The 17,448-nt window shown below is 35.9% G+C and overlaps 4 protein-coding genes across 4 annotated transcripts in view; 1 reads left to right on the top strand and 3 right to left on the bottom strand.

Moving 5' to 3' along the window:
- LOC119072050 (protein ultraspiracle) overlaps positions 1-1,826 on the bottom strand; it is a 32,695-nt gene extending 30,869 nt beyond the window's left edge. The window contains exon 1 of the mRNA XM_037177179.1: positions 1,405-1,826. Within this exon, the coding sequence (XP_037033074.1) occupies positions 1,405-1,423 (19 nt within the window). The 5' untranslated portion in view covers positions 1,424-1,826. The remainder of the gene's footprint in view (positions 1-1,404) is intronic.
- Positions 1,827-4,937: 3,111 nt separating this feature from the next.
- Positions 4,938-6,586, bottom strand: LOC119072049 (glutamate-rich WD repeat-containing protein 1). The gene is made up of 3 exons (XM_037177177.1): positions 6,332-6,586; positions 6,088-6,268; positions 4,938-6,030 (listed from the first exon to the last, which is right to left on the bottom strand). The coding sequence occupies exons 1-3, from the start codon at positions 6,462-6,464 to the stop codon at positions 4,959-4,961; spliced, it is 1,386 nt and encodes a 461-aa protein (XP_037033072.1). The 5' UTR covers positions 6,465-6,586; the 3' UTR covers positions 4,938-4,958.
- Positions 6,587-7,240: 654 nt separating this feature from the next.
- Positions 7,241-8,708, bottom strand: LOC119072035. Its single transcript, XM_037177152.1, has 2 exons — positions 7,577-8,708; positions 7,241-7,515 (listed from the first exon to the last, which is right to left on the bottom strand). Exons 1-2 carry the CDS (start codon positions 8,562-8,564, stop codon positions 7,241-7,243), a joined length of 1,263 nt encoding a protein of 420 aa, XP_037033047.1. The 5' UTR covers positions 8,565-8,708.
- A 1,431-nt stretch (positions 8,709-10,139) lies between these two features.
- Positions 10,140-11,795, top strand: LOC119072048 (beta-1,3-galactosyltransferase brn). The gene is made up of 2 exons (XM_037177176.1): positions 10,140-11,385; positions 11,454-11,795. The coding sequence occupies exons 1-2, from the start codon at positions 10,304-10,306 to the stop codon at positions 11,647-11,649; spliced, it is 1,278 nt and encodes a 425-aa protein (XP_037033071.1). The 5' UTR covers positions 10,140-10,303; the 3' UTR covers positions 11,650-11,795.
- Positions 11,796-17,448: the final 5,653 nt, after the last annotated feature.

Raw genomic sequence — 17,448 nt, 5'->3', positions numbered from 1 at the left:
CTCAAGGTTTGCTTAAAATATTTTATGACTTCAGATACTTATAAAATATTAATAAAAATGTTGGAAGTGAATTTCATATCAAACATAATTATCGCTATAAGCGCCGACTATTACTTTTGTCTCACACAAAATAGGAAGGTTACTGCTTCTGTGAATTTCATTTTATATGCAAATGTGAGCGTCGTTTGAGTGCGGAATTAAGAATGAAGAAGAATAGAAGATCATCGCGTCCAGCTATTTATTTAGATTCAATTGTGCAATCGTAAATTGTAAAGAAGTTATGTTTACATTTTCAACTGTTGAAGGTGTTCAATTCTATTTGAATGTCCACCTTCCGTCGTTTTTTTATCGTCAGCATTGTCACCTATTCTATTGCTCAAAAATGTGTTTCCATCATCGTGAAACTAAACATTTAATCTATTGTCAGGTCAAAGTTAACAAAGTCAGGTTCAGTTTGACCTGACCTGTTCCGACCTTTATACTGTTTGTGGTATAAGGTATAAGATATAACAGAACTTTACCATTATTCCACAGTGCTTAACACCCTGACGTTCTAGCTGATCTGGAGTTTATGGATACCCAATAAAAGTGTCGGAAACTATCTGCTATTTCCACCGAACCTGAAAGCTCTCAAACCTGTTGATAGGTTTCTTCCAAGGTCGTTCAAAATGTCAATCGTCATCCACAGAGAAGCCAACACAACCTCACTTTGAAGTTTTAACGAACAAATTTGTTTAAGTTGCGGTTATGTTTGCTTCTGTAGATGACGGTCAGTTGTTTTCGGCCTGTCAAAATTCGTTTTTACCGTACGATGGACGATAAAAACAACACTTTCCTGCTGTTTGAATAAATACCCTCATTAATAAATACGAAAGTCAGTAAGCAATCCTGGTGCATGTAGAAATTAGTTCGATAAAGTTTTAGTCTGTATGTTCATCAATTCTCTGATGATGAATAACACCCGTCAAGGATTATATTAATTCCAACTTTTTATGTCTCTTGTGCATCCTAAAATTAGTACTGTCACATGAACAAGGTGTTTGTTAATGAAATTACAGAGTCCGCCTACAATGTATTTCCTAACAATTTTTATATTCTCCCTGAATGAATTGCTATCATCAGGTATCATAAGACACTCAACACACTGCACTAGTTATTGGTGTATTGAAAACTGAATAGTCAGTCGAAGATGTTTTCACATTGATAAAATCAAACTTTGTAATCGAAAGCATCTTATAAAATCAAAATTCAACAAACAATTCAAAATGAGCCACCATCATCAACAACAAATCGATTGAAACTCATGACCTCGGATAAACAATATTTTCAATGGCCTTTTTTGTTCGTTTTACCCATAAACTTGAGTCATGCATTCGAGTGTCGAAAGAACATTAAATTGCTCACCTCGATCATTTGTATCCATTTTGTGTGAAGTATGCTGGTCCCTTTAACTTTCTTGCGGCTACTGATTTGCACAATTTACTGTTTCAAACACAATTTGTTAATAAACATAACAACTTTGTTCCCGAAACTAATGGCGTTATCGCGGTCGAAGCTGTATTTTTTTACAAATAAATTGACAGTCAGGTCAATGGGGAGAGGTCAATAAACTGTTCCCCCGACAGTTTTTACACGGTATTTTTCACTGTTTTTGCAATGGAAAACACTAAACGTTTGTTTGTTCATACGAATTGTTGCACGTTTAACAATTTCACAATCAATTTAATCAATTAAACAACGTATTTTATTCATTTTTATGGAAAATTCATGCTAACTAATCGAATAGTAACTTTTTTTTTGGAGAGTATAATTCCTTAGAACAATCAAAAGAATTTCTGTTTTGTGTAATTTCTGTTGTTCTAAAATGGTGGCACTGATGGCTGCGCGCATATTAGGTGCATCCGTTCACTTCTTGATTTTTTCTTTTCAAACATAACTGGCGCGAATCGAATAGCGGGAAGACAGAACGTATATAAATTTGAATCCCAGCTAAACAATAATTTAAGACATTTCACAAGGTTGTGCCTGTAGATAAGGCGACGGAAATCGGTTATCCCAGCTTAATTAAAACGATAAGCAAATGACATGCGAATTTTATATGGAACATTGTCTCGATTTTCCGTTGTTTGCGTTGGCGACTATGTGAATTAGTTGACCATTCGTTTCAGGAGGATGTGGGAATTCGACCAAAAATCAAGTTTTTTTTAACAGCAAAATTTGCCAATGTTGATTCACTTTAAGCACTCACAATCTAGTAGCACTCAAATCAAAAGCCATTTTTTTACAAATTACAAACATCTGTCAATCACGAATTGTATTTGTTTGTTTGTATTTAAAATTTATTCTCTAAATATATTCGCTACTACAACCATCACTTTAACCTGTTACAGAATGCTGTCATCATCGACAACGACAAGCTCTGAGGTTGTAGCAAAAATCATGTTCAAAACAAATGAAGTTAAAGATTTCTGAAAGCAATCTCTGAAAATCTTCGATCAAATGAAGTAATAGTTCGAATATGGCTGCTAGGAATTTCGCGCTGAAATTCACAATAATTGACAAAATAACACATTTCGTATAAGGAAAATGTCACTTTGTGGGTGATTGTGAATGACACGGCGCGAAATTCCTCAACACCGAAAAAACGATTCTTAAAAGTGAATTTAAAAGTTTGCTACGTTCAGTCGAAGGTGTGATTTAAGTGGCGCAATTCAAGTTCCAAGCAAGGTAAATATACATACTGAAGGTAACGCAAATCCTCAGGGAATAGCGAGAAATGCGGACCCCAAGTTCCAGGTGGTTATAAGATTTGTTATGTTGCATCCGTGACGTGACGTTTGGCGCGATAATGTTGTTGGAAGTGTGTTGTATAGTATAGGTTTGTTCCATCAAGTAACTGTAAACTCGAACTTTGACAACCCGAATAACGACAATTTCATCCACAACAACGTCGCTTACGTGATATTTCATACAAATCGAGCAACGTCGCCTATATTAAATATTATTGAGGTTATGGTTCTGTGGATGAAATTTGACAAGTCATATGGCCTTGGAACAAACCTACTGAGTTTTGGCATGTGTTGCAACCTAACAAAGTAAATTTGACTTGTGTCCAACATTATAAAAACCAATGAAAGTATTAACCAGGTATGGTCTATTCATACAAACCGGAGGACATAGCGATTTCATATAAGCAAACTCACCTCTCATGAGAGGTGAGTTTCTTTACATGAAATCGCCATGTCCTCCGCTCCATACAAAGTTTGACATTAGACCATACCTTGTGTTGACCAAGGTTCTGAAAGGTTGTCTTAACCTGTTCTTTCAGAACTTTGGTGTTGACGTTCATTGATAAAAACTATATTCACCCGAAAGTAGGGGTCCGTGTGTTCTTGCGGATTTGCGTTACCTTCAGTGTTTATATACTTTGGTTCGAAGGCCATACGAATTGTCAAATTTCATTCATAGAGACCATATAGTTAAACTCGAAAGATGGCCGATCACTGTTGATATAATCGTGTTCAAAATTCGTGGTTACAGTGAAGGTAAATATAGTGAGGAGGTAATGCCATATATAGCCGAATCAGATGTGCGGTGACACGAAAGTTCGATACAAACGCCATCTCATCCCTTCGTTGAAAGCAAAAAATGGAATAGAAAGTCGGGCCATCTGTTGTGAGATAGCGAAAATATTTTTGTGAAATACAAGTAAATCGTAGTCAACCATTTTAAAAAAAGATGTCATTGGCATCGAACTTATGTGCTAGGCCGCCCATCTGAATGGGTTTACCTCCTCACTATATTTACCTTGGTTACAGTTACTTGGAACAAACCTATTACATTGAAGTACAACCGAGAAACTTTTAGACTGTGATGTGTACTAATACTTATGACAAACGTCGGCACAAAACCAGTGAAAATACAAATTACCACAGATCTTCCGGTGGCAATCCTAGCATATTTATGCCCAAGTTAGTAGTCCGTCAGTGTACTTTTGAGTCACATGGACTTCTGGCACTGCATTCAATTTAAAAAGAGACGTGAACGAGAATTATTTAGCGTAATAGTGCTTGTCGATTTATTTAACCAAGCTGAGAGACACAGAAGAACATGGAGTAAACTTAACCAAAAGTGGGATGAAGCGTTCAACGGCAACTGACCAGTCCTCTGAAGTGAGCCTGGAGTAAGATCAAAACAACGTCTCATTTTTGGAGTCGATTCGAAGAAATGACGTTGATATTTCCATTTCAATCGTGTCAAATTCTATTCCCGAATCGAGGGGATTCTCTGGCTTCGATCAAATTTATATCAATTCTACGTACGTCGAAGCAAAGTTGAATCCGGCTTGACAAAAGTAGTAGCTCAAAGATTGGCGACGAAAGGGTTGAGATAGCTGCTAAATGAATATCATAACGCTTGTTATTCACGAATACGGACATGTCAAGTTCCGTCAGGTAAGACCGACAACCTGTAATCCGTTTGGAACCATGTAAAAATACTCACATTTGTTTTTCCTCAATGCATCAGGCTTATCGAAGTTTTAATGTGAACACACCGACATTGGAAAAAGAAAAAGGTATGCCCGACGATTCGAAAGAAAAATGGGTATTTTATACGTGGTTCTCATGTGGATTGGAACATGTCACAGTTCGTCGCAAGATGTAGATTATTTGAAGACATTCGACGATGCCATCGAAAATGGATCAGATCTACAGAAGGGCCCGCTGGGACGCATTGCTAATCCAAAACCTTTGGAACCGGTTGCTTCTGGCGTGGACATGGATATTGAATTGATTATTTATGAATAATTGTATTGATTCGATTGAGTGTCTCTCGGCCGAACTGAAAATTAGTTTTGTATTCTTCTAGGAGCTAAAAGAACGACCGTTGACTGGCTTTCCTACCCTTTTAGAGTAATAAAAGACAAAGGAAGTCAGTGTGATTGAAGCTCTTTATATTTACACACTAATCGTTTTGAATACATTGAAACCGCTGTGTGCCGTTGACAAAATAACTCCCGGCAGCTGTTTGTGCCAGTGCAACTCTTTCACATCGGTTTGACCTTGATGTATAAACAACAGCTGTGGTGGTAAATTGTTCAACTCACCTTCATCCGTTGGTGCTGACAAACTGGTGGCCTCAGTGTCTCGTTCAACCGCCAAATCCCAAATAGCAATCTGATCATCAGCACCACCGGACGCTAATACCGTAGAATCGGTGGGATGCCATTCAACTGTTGTAATGTGATTGGTATGATGTTTAAATGAAGCAACTGGCGTTTTTGATTGGAATTGTCGAAGGTCCCAAATGTGCAAGACTCCGTCGTCACCACCGCTCGCTATTAGCGGTTCGTTTCGGTTCCAGCTTATAACATTAATATCACTATCGTGTGCATTGTCACATGTGAGCATACATGCCTTGGATGGTGCTGCTCGGCAATCCCATATTCGAATAGTTTTATCGACCGAACACGATGCCAACACGTTTCGCTCGTTAGGACTCCATTGTAAGTCTTCAACTGACTCTGTGTGACCGATCAACGGTCTTTGGTCTACTTTCCACGTACCACCTTCAGACGGTTGCCAAATGTGAATGTCTCTGCGGCAATCTCCACTTGCTAAGACACCTGGAGCCGTCGGACTCCAATCAATTCCGTAACCTTCTTCTTGGTGACCACTGAACGTGTATGTTGGCTTTACCAAATCTCCTTTCGCTTCCTTTTCGTATGACTTCAGCATTTCGACGTCATTTACCACATCCAACTGCTCTGTTACATTCCATATGTTCACGCGACCTAACTCGCTCCATGAAGCTACGATTGTTTGGTCACCAATGTTAGTAGTCCGGATTCTGTTTACACATCCTTGATGTTTGATCAACGCACATTCCATTTTCGGCTTCTTCTTATCAATACTGTCCACATCTTCGTCATCATCAACATCCGAGTCACTGTCATCCTCCTCTTCTTCACCATCTTCATTCTGCTCTTTGCTTGTACGATGTAAATTCGACATTTTCATAACGATGACGCTGTGAATGGGATCAGTTAGAGTCGATTAGTTATGCTGCAAAATAAAATGATCCAACCTGTTAACATGAGCTTTAGCTGCCTGCGTTCCAGCAACAATGTATGCTGTCATGGGAAACGATTCACGGCTTTCTCCCAATTTATCTTGAATAACATCAAAGCTAAGGCACGGAGCTCCGGTATGTGCTTGATGTAACATAACGTAGGCCGACTCGTCACAGATCAACTCTTCATCTTCTTCTGTTGAATAAAACAAATTCCATTGGAAACAAAACCAAAACAAAATTATATTTCGTTCACAACCTAGTGGCTTTCCCGGTAAGTAAACACCCTTTTCGACATTTTCTTCACCACCTTCATCTTCACTGGAACTGTCGCCTTCCATATCGGCATCTTCCAGAATAGTATCTGTATCCATTTCAATGTTGCTGTCCATTTCCCAGGTTTTTGTTAAAATTATGAGTAAAAATTGAGTGATGAACTGACAAACTGACGGAGGTTATTTTTGAGCGCACGTGTGTGAATATGTCATATACTTATGTCAGACTATGTTCACTCTGTCCATTACCACTAACTCCACTAACTCCCTCTGTTGGTTTTTTAATCTTTCGCAGGCGTCATTTTTAGTAACTATCGATTCTGTTACTTATTCAAAAGATTAACGTGAAGTATTTTACTTCATCAGTTTCATATTATAAGTCCGCATTAGCCACGCTCAAATGCTTATTTTTATTAATGCAGATGACGTGTCAGTTCGTTCGCTTCATGAACACGACAGAGTAAAGTTAACCCTGGTTTATTTTACTCTGCCGTGTTCATGAATATAAAGGTGACGCAATGGATCTAATTGACCGGATTGGCACTATGGGCTTTTTGATTTTTGTATGAAAGAAGAGAATTTTACAAATTTTCGTTGTTTAACGAAGGTAGCCATCAGGCCCTGTCAATAAACCACATGATTACTCTGCTTTCTCAGAACGTAAAATTCTTGATGGATTTACATGGATATCCTGGGTACCCAAATCAGGTAGCAGTGATGTGATGTGATGTAGTGATGTTAAATATAGGATTGAAAGAACTTTCACTTTGTGACAATGGTATTGTATTGGCTCCAATCGGTGTGAAGCTAATGCCGACACTAGTGTTAATACCATAAAACATCAAATAGATAACTCTTTATTGATTTCGTAGGACAAAAACTAAATAATTTCTTCAAGTTCTTTCGATCCAACCGCATACCAAACCTTTATCATATTTCTCGATCGGTTTCAAATTAACGGCACTATGTTTCATCCAGCATTTGCCGTCCTTCGTCCAAGTGAAATGCGTACAATTAACGTCACTCAAACATAAGTCTCCACACTCCTCACCTAGCGATTTCTCCATACTTAATGCACCATTAAAATCACTCCAATAACAATTATAGCTCCAAAAAATGTTATCAATCAATGAAGTCGGTTGAAAGTAGAGACCTCTGTAAGTGCTTCCTACGAGAATATTTAATTGAGCATTAATCGCTTGCAGTACGATAAGGTCCCCATAACTCACCTTCGTTTCCACTCGGAACGCATCGATATTCTTTCGTATAAATCTTGTAGGACCCACATATAAGAACCAATTGCTGGCTCAGTCCCTCGCAGTTGATTTGCAACGATGTTGTATTTTTACTTATTCTTGTTTCACCGATTATGTTCTCCAGTAATTTACCATTTATTAAACGAGAACTATTGTCCTTAGCCTTCAGCTGAAATGTTGTTTGCGCAAATCGAAAGTCCACAACGAAACCAAGTTTTTCGTAAAATTTTGCCAATTTGGATTCTTTTTTGTCCTCTGTGAAGCCTGTTGTAACTGACACGTCACACCTGGTTTTAGCCTCAGGGCAATTCACAACAGTTTCCCATTTATTTTCTAATTTACACGTTTCGACCGGATCCGGTAAGTTACAACATGCCAAATCGATATTTGTCAATGAAGTTTCATCCTCAAATCTACTGCCTTCATCTGGTTCAACTTGTGTGATAATTCCGCAAACAGCCGTCTTTAGTGGACATTTCTGTTCATTTGTCCATGATCCCAATGGCAAATCCACATCGGAGTTAACCACAAACGAAGAACTGCCATCAAAATTCAGACACCTCAATTTAAAATCGACAGTGCTCACATCGTCAGTATTTTTATCTTTTCTCGAACGAATTTGATACCCTACAGCAAAACCTTGCGTACAGTATCGATTTTTTCGGAAATTTCCCCACGGTCCTATTGCGCTCGTAACACTTCCAGAGTGAATCCAATCCATATTTATGCAATGCAATTGAACGGCATTCAGTGCTGTGTCATCACGTTTCATATCTTGCGATGTATCAACCTTTAATCTCATACCACCGACCCAGCTGTTTACCGGACAAATTTCAGGATATCCCCATTTGCCCCATTCGGTTATTTTAGGTGGGCGGATCCAAGTCACTAATTTACGATGCGATAGTGCATTGTCAATCAGCATACAAATTACAAGTACTAGTCGTACGTAAGCAGACATATTCTCACATGCAAAAATCGATGTTATTCTCTAATGAAGGAAACTCTTGCCCCTCTTGCCTCGGATGTTGTGCTGACACACTTTTACGAAAAACTAAATACTTCACACCAAATGACAATCATTTACTTTTTTCGATCAACTAATCTACAGGAACGGCGACTTTTAAGTACGACTTTTAATAATTGAATAACTCACAGTTGGTGTGAAGTGTGAGTGAGCAGCTAATTTATTGCATTCTACATAAAATTCTTAGAAGTCCATTCAGCTAATTTGTAAACAAAGTAAAATTTCGAATGTGTTTCATTCAATATTCATGCAGAATTTCGTTCATGCCTTTGAAGTGTGCAGCGAGTAGTCTTTGACATACATATTATCACAAATCTGGAAATCGAAGACCTTTTATCTACAATAACTCTCTTCAAACCTCAACGGTGACTAAATAGGCATTAGCTTTGTAATGTTCTCTTATTTAAGGTAACTGATTGAAAGTTGACCTAGTGGAAAAGTGATCTTAAGTTGTCCGTGTAAATTTGTATGGAGAAAAAATTATTGGTCAACTCAACATTCAATAAATCGTGATATGTCCTATGACTTTTGTATAGATAGGACAATCACGATTCAATGTGTTTAAATGTGAAATAGGACCACTCACGATTCATATAGGTCAACTCTGCATTTTTATTAATTCATTAACTTTGTTAGACGAAATCGGCAATAATTAATAAAATTTATATTAAATAAGTAAACAAAAGATAAATCTTTAAAATAAAAGTGGTTCCATGTAACATAGTTCCAAAATCGCTGAGAAATTCAAGTTCAAAGTTGAGATTTGTCAAATTAGGTCAACTTTCAATCAGTAACCTTAGTAAATTTTGTGATAAAAATAGTGAAGTAATAGATTTTGTATCAAACAGATGTAATGACGACTGCCATTTCTAAGAGGTTAATTGCAATTTTAAGTAAATGTTAGATGTTGAAAAGCGTTAACTTTCTATGAAAATCTCTAATCTATAGACAGAAAATTTTTAGTTAAAGTCTGCACTAAAAAATCTTAAAACCGACCCTATCCCAATTACGAGCATAGTATATGTTCAAACTAATGGAGCAAAAGATTTTGTGCCTATCTCTGGAACACGCTTAAACAAAATTCGAGGATTGAATCGACTACATCATCAAGTGTTGTCAAAAATCAAAGCACTGTCAAGCACCGAAGCTGCCTTTGACATAACTCAATTAGAAGGCCAAAAGCACACCTGTTGACTATTTTGTAAACAAATTTTGATAGTCATTGTATGAAAAAGAATAGCCAACTTTGATCGGTTCAGTCCTCTATTTGAGTGACAGCAAAGTCAGCTTCGGTGCTAGACAGTGCGTTGCAAAAATCAATGTTGACCATCGATGTAAATTCTTGGGGCAACATCTTGTCGAAATTGAAAGTTTAGCAAAGCCTTCGAAAATGTACATGGCATCGTCAAAAGTAGTCGCTTTATTTTCATTATAGTTTCGTCATTCAATTAATTTGCTATTTTCAAATGAAAGACACGAACGAATGACGTGACTTATACATTTTAAAGTGAACATGTTCACGCTGTCACTCGCCCATCCTATCTAATGTTATGGAATTTCTTTAATTAACTAAAAGTTTTGTGTCTTTTTGAGAACGAAAGGAAACATTTCCAGGCCCAGTCGTAATGGCAATCAGTTAAAACGTAATTGCTAAGACCGTGATAAAAGACAGAATGTTTCCAATGCGAAATTGGATTATCTGGTGCCTGAGATTTCGCATAAAGTATGTGGCTGGCGTTTGCTTGGGATTGTTTATTTTGGATTATTTCGGTGCATTTACTCATTACTTTGAGGCTGACTTTTACACAGAATTCAACTATCCGTTCGATGGCGATGTGCTTAAGTATGCCGGCCAAGTGCGACACGGGCAGAAGCCCGATATCGATCCAATTAACATGTATAATTACACGTTCACATATGATTGCAAGCACAAGTGTAAGAACGATGAAGATGATAGATACTCAGTGCCAAAATTGGTTTTCATCGTTAAATCAGCGATGGACCATTTTAATCGACGAATCGCGATCCGACAAAGCTGGGGCTTTGAACGCAGGTTCTCGGATGTTTTAATCAGAACAGTGTTTGTCTTGGGTCGAACGGCCGAGCCAAACGAAGAACTGCAGTTGCTGATTGATGAAGAGCATGAACATTTCAAAGACATTGTGCAGGCAAACTTCGTTGACGCCTATTTCAACAATACCATTAAGACCATGATGGGTATGAAATGGGCTGTGACACATTGCCCTAAAAGTAAATTCTATATGTTCGTCGACGATGACTATTACGTTTCGTCAAAGAATATTTTGCGATTTGTACGCAATCCACTCAACTATCCGGAATATTTGGAAGAGGCAGATGAAACGTTACGAAAATTAGCTCGTCGTCTAAGTAATTCTGACCTGACGAACAACTCGATCGTCAATGTAAACGAAATGAAGAGCATTGTGAACAACGTTAACTCAATAAACAACAAAGAACTGGTGAAGACAATCAAAAAATTCATAAATTCAGAAGAACAACGACCGAAGAATGCTCGACAACTGTTGGATTTGGAACTGCCAGACGATGTGAAATTATTCGCCGGTTTCGTGTTTAATTCAGCACCGCATCGACATAAAAGTAGTAAATGGCATGTGTCATTGGAGGAATATTCCTGGCATATGTGGCCACCGTACGTGACGGCTGGTGCATTTATTCTGTCCAGAGAGGCCCTACATCAAATGTACTTTGTCAGCATGTACACAAAACACTTCAGGTAGGAAAATTAATTACATTTCAAGCTGATTCATCCCACCAACTTTAATCTATGTTCAATGTCCACAGATTTGACGATATTTACATGGGAATTGTAGCTTTAAAAGCAGACATCGAACCTCTTCACTCCGAGGAATTTTACTTTTACAAGGCGCCATTCCAAGGAGCCCACAATTATCGATACGTCATCGCCACGCACGGATACGATGATCCAACGGAAGTTATTAAAGTTTGGAATGAGTGTCGATCCGCAGGCCACGCTTAAATCTTTCTGCCGACTTCTTATGTGATAAATGAACACTTTCATCGACTGAAATTAATGTAATTTAAGACAAAAGTAATTTGTTTAACATAATGATCCCAAATTGCAACATACGGAGTACATAATAAAACTTCAATGAGAAAAATCAAGTTAAAGTGTTCTTCTTCTGATTGCTATTGATTCTGACAAATAGACGGATCTGTTAAAGAACCGTGTTCCTTATCAATCTCTTCTTAACACAAAGTTAACGTCGTCTGGTTCAACGCTATGCATGTATGTACGATCACTTGCATCGAAATGTTGGAGTGGATCCTGTGTAGATTAATCGTTGCGTCCTTTAACGGGACGCTTGGAATCACTGAAAACATCCCCACCTGAAATGCCTATAAATAAGGAGCTAAATTCAGAGATAAACAATAGTTATTTGTGTATCTGTTTTGGACGATTGTTTTTAGGCAATTTCGCTTGTTGTAGCCCGAACGAAGTGAGGCAAGGGCGGCAATCACAAGATTTGAATTTTTTTACTTTTGCCCCGAGTGATGGATACTATTTTGTGTATCTGTTTTGGACGATTCATTTTAGGCAGTACCGACCGGCAGTACAGAAACGGTAGGGAAATTTACAATTAATTTCTCGTCCGTACAACAATTTTAGGCAATTTCGCGAGTTGTAGCCCGAACGAAGTGAGGGTTACATGCGAAAGTGCCTAAAATCAATCGTCCAAAACAGATACTCAATGGTTATTTGTGTACCTGTTTTGGACGATTGATTTTAGGCAATTTCGCGGATTGTAGGCCGAACGAAGTGAGCCCTTCGGCCACGGGCTGCAAACTTCGCACACGGTTGAATTTTTTTACTTTCGTCCCTTGTGATCCAAATAACCATTTCATGTAAGGGGTCGAAAACCCGAGAAAAATCTCGAAACTCCCTCATTTTCGGCCCCGACACATGAAAATAACTATTTTATGCCAAATACTGCGGAAGATTTGTATTTTCGGTCCGAAACAAAACATAATTTTAAGAGGGCAGACTAGGTGTGAAGTAGGCTATATATTGAAAAATTGGTTTTAAAATTAATGTAGACCATTTAATGAAAATCTGTTCCAGCAATTAGATGAGCAATATGTTTATCTATCTCTAAAAAATGAAAAACGATTTACAATAAGCAACAGTTGGAAGAAAACCGATTTCCAAAAAAATATTGCATAGCCTAACTTTAAGCGACGTTCATATTTTGGAAATCGGTTTTCTTCCAACTGTTGCTTATTGTAAATCGTTTTTCATTTTTTAGAGATAGATAAACATATTGCTCATCTAATTGCTGGAACAGATTTTCATTAAATGGTCTACATTAATTTTAAAACCAATTTTTCAATATATAGCCTACTTCACACCTAGTCTGCCCTCTTAATTAAACTGTTGAGTTATCAACAAAATTTGCTGTAGAAACACCAAAATGCTGAAAAGCGCGGGAGTCCAGGGGGCCGCAGCCCCCTGGTATAAAAATAAAAACAATTTAACAAATAAAATTACTGTAAACATACATTCACTTGCTCACAAAACATTTGGCTATCGTCAACACAACACTACACTCAATGCGTACTTTCAATCAAGTGAACATGTGTTTTCGAGACATATGAGGACCGAAAGTAAAATGATGACAGTGAAATTTACTTTTGGCCCGCAAATACGCAAGCCCACGGGGCGAAAGTAAAATGATGACAGTGACATTTACTTTCGGCCCAAGGCCTGAATTTTTTTACTTTCGGTCACCATTTGAGGACCGAAAATACAAACTTTCGCAGTATTTGGCATAAAAAACAACAAACAGAGCTTTTGCTCTTCCCTACCCACTCATGGTTCACGTTGAGTGAATTTAACGAATAAAACAGAGCTGTTTCGACCGGCTGTTTCAGTGGCGGTCTGAGGCTAGCGTGATCTAGCCATCATCAGTTGTTTCCACTGATCCCTTCCCAAGACAGCAGTAAAACTTTCAAATGAACTTGTGTTCGAAAGTTTACAATGAAAACACTTTACCATCTCTTGATGGAAATTTTGGAAAAATTAGTTGCTATTTTCATTTTGAGGGATGCTTTGTATGCTGAGTGCTATTTTCTTCACGAATTTTGAGAACTATTTGCTGACACAGTAATTCGAATGTCTTTAATCTTCCCATTGACCTTTACACGATTTTGATACTGCAATTGTAATTTCTCAATAGACCGTTTGCGATTTTGAGAAAAAAGTTTCATATTTAATTTTTTTATAGAAATTATTGAAAAATATTGTTGCCATCCCGATGCCATCCCACTTATTAGAATCTTAGTGAGAATCCAATTAGAATGAATTAGAATGGTTCGGATATCCTTTTAGTTTCATCAAAATTACAGCTTTTAAAGTGAGATATAAAATCAAGCACACATTTTTCAGATATTCTGTTTACACTTTTGTTCTACAGAATAATAATCTAAATCAATGAAAAATAAATTATTTATACTGCACACGGTCTATTGGTCAATCGGTCTGCTTTACTTTTAATAAAACTATTGAAACTATTTATCAAGTTCGATAAAAAAAACCGTCAAAAGAAACCTAAGGTCATAACAACCTGTTTCCAGCATTGGGATTTAATGAAGTAAAAGATTTCGCATATTGGTTGAAATCTAGGTTCTGCAAGTACAGGTTATTACGTCACTAAGTTTATCGTGATCACGAATGTTAGCAAAATGTTATAGTGACTTCCCCACCGATTTAGAAAATGATGTTCTCCGTACTAAAATTGTTTAAAGTCTGTAAGAAACAAGGCTGAATTGAGTTTTATTAAAAGAAGTTATTTAATCTGAAGTTATACTTGAACTTGCCTCGAAACTTGCAGTCAGCGAGTGGAACTTAGTTAAACATAAAACTTGTGTTCATTGAACACCTATCATGCTGTATCTTACCGCCGAATACACCAAAGGAAAGTTTCTCAGCATTACATGGGAAACTACATTGTCTACATCAGACTTTAACTACACCAGAACGGTACATTCTACATCTACATGCTTACAGTGTACATGAGAAAGTACGTGATACGTGATTGTATATACAAGTGATATGTTTATTGTAAAGCCTCAACCAAGCACTACTATATCTAACAATAAACAATAGTGCATGGATATTGTTGACGTTTTCACAAGTTGTAAGCAAATTCTCTTTAGCTGAATGTAACGCTTTTGTAGTTTTCAGTATAAAACTTCATGAAAAAACCGTATTCAGCTATGAGAACAAGGGTAGCGCTTTTGTAGTTTTCAGGGTAAACTAGTACGTCGTCCCATGCCCTATACTTTGGAACATCATAATTGACCAAAAATTGTTTGAGTCGCGCAACGTAATCTAAATTTACATGAAAACTCATAGAAATGCATGGTAAAGCTTAAAAAAGCATACATTTTTGACGGCGCCAGAAACGGATTTCTTTTAACGTTAGTTGGGCTAATGTATACAAACGTATAGTTTAGTTGGACAATTGGCAAGCTTGAAATGTTCGCGATTCTCATCGATGTGGAAATAATCTCGTCGAACGTCCTTTGGACAATAAAACAGGAGTCAAGTTTTTTTTTTGTACAAATTTAATTTTTAATGATGTTAGTTAATAATAATAAATTGTTAACAACATTCACTAGATTTGAATTTGTATTTTAATAGATTTTTTTTTGTTTTAAATTTATTTTACTTTTAATATATATTTTCATGTATAGAATTAGACTAAGGGATTGATATACTTGTGTGTGTATATTGTAATACAGCAATTTTATTTATTTTATTATTATTTTTTATATATTTTTTGTTGTTGTTGTTTAAAACACTTTCAAGTATATAAATAATAATTGTTGTTTTCTCATAATATTTTTATATTTTTTTTTTTTGCTTTTAAAGATAATAAATTGTCATCATAATAATAATCATAATAAATGTAATATATTTATAATAATAAAAAGTGCAAATTTATAAATTTGTATAATTTGATTTCTTTTTTCGTTTGTTTTGCTCTTCAACAGTTGATAAATTTTCTAATAATTTGTAACAAAACTTATTAAATGTTCATTTTATTCTCTTTACTTTCTCTCTTTCTTTCTTTTTAGTTAGAACGGATCAATTGTCTGAAATAGTACGATTCCTAGCGGATAGCTATAGCTGCATTTTGTGATAAATTTTAATCATTCGAATATTTATCATTGAGACTTTGTATGTAGAGTTCGGTAGAATTTGTACAATTCGAAACGAACCTGATGCTCGGACATGATGTTACAAAAATGTCAGCCTAACATAGACAGTCGGGTTATTGAATTGTGAAAAGGATAAGAATTACGGTCTATGATAGAAAATGTTGTCGAAAACTTATTTCCATGAACAAATCATCGTCAACATTTTTAATGTAAGTATTTAAGTGCCAAAGAAAAGTTTTTTCCTTCCCCTAATAAAGGTAAAAAAGTTTATCAATAATACAACCTCAAAGTGCATAGTGAAGTACTATCATCCCCATCTTTTTTATCCGATTTCTTTAAAGTTCACTACTCAATCGATATGAACGTTTGTCATCCTTTCATGTTGATAATCTAACCACATGCAGGATGAGTAATATTGAAATTACATAACAAAGGGGAGATTATACTCATCGTCAGAATGAAATGTACCAGAGAGATCTTAAAATGCATTGTCTTTCAAGACGTTTAGTGACTGTTTGCGAATATTTTTATATTTTTTTTCGATATAATTGTACTGAGGAGTGTACCGTTAAATACTGCTATTCTTAGCAAAATTTACGAACATCTCGCGAACAGTTTTTTTTTTCTTTGACAACTTGAAGGGTTGATATTGCTTTAAATATTGTGCTGTGCTTTATGATTTTGAAAAGCATCCCTTTGTGCAAAAGTCCGTGGTCCATGCCATTCGCTTTTTTCTAATAAAACATCAAAATTCTATCAACTTATCACAAAATGCATTACCCGTACGAACTTTACTATCAGGAGCGTTTTTTGTGTGTCTGTGTTTTTTATTATTCAAAATTGAGTTTTGTTTCTATGAATTTTTTTTATACACTTTTAGTATAGTCATGTTTGTAGTATTTGAAAAAAAAAAATTGTCTTGGCTTAGTTAGTTATATCATTTATATACGGAGGGGAATACATAGTCGTTTAAATAATGAGGCACATTAAAAAATTGATTTTATCAGCAAATATGCACCATTATTATTAGGAATGTTAGCTATTTTGTATTTTATAAATGTTATATGTGAGTGTGAGTGTTTGTAAAAGCATTTTTTTTAAATAACAAAATTGAAACAAAACTTAATTGAGACTTGCAAGAAAGAAGATAAAAGTTTAAAATTTTGTCAAAGCTCTGTGAGCTGTCTCAAAAATTAACCCCTCCTATAATATAATCCGAATAAGTATTAATTGATGTTTTTTTTAAATTTGTTTAAAGCAATCATCGTTGATTTTGTTTTTATTTTTATTTTTAGTTACCACATCGACTGATTAGAACATATTGTAAATATAGACTTTTAAGAGTTTTTTTTTTCTTTATTTAAGTAGAATTTTAATTATTTTTTTTCTTTATTTTCTTATCAGTTTTTTTTCTGTTTTACCATCACACCGCATATATATACGTGTTACCTTATGATTATTTTATTTATTTTATATATATTTTTATGATTTATCATATTTTTCATGTTTTTGTTTTGCCTTTACATATAGTATTTGTGTAATAAATGCATTTTATTCATTCTATTTTCGGGGGTATGAAAATGTGTTGGAGCTG

The sequence above is a fragment of the Bradysia coprophila genome (genome assembly GCF_014529535.1).
Source record: "Bradysia coprophila strain Holo2 chromosome IV unlocalized genomic scaffold, BU_Bcop_v1 contig_5, whole genome shotgun sequence".
NCBI lineage: Eukaryota > Metazoa > Arthropoda > Insecta > Diptera > Sciaridae > Bradysia > Bradysia coprophila.
The sequence above is the reverse complement of the archived record's forward strand: the minus strand, read 5'-3'. Positions and strand labels throughout refer to the sequence as shown.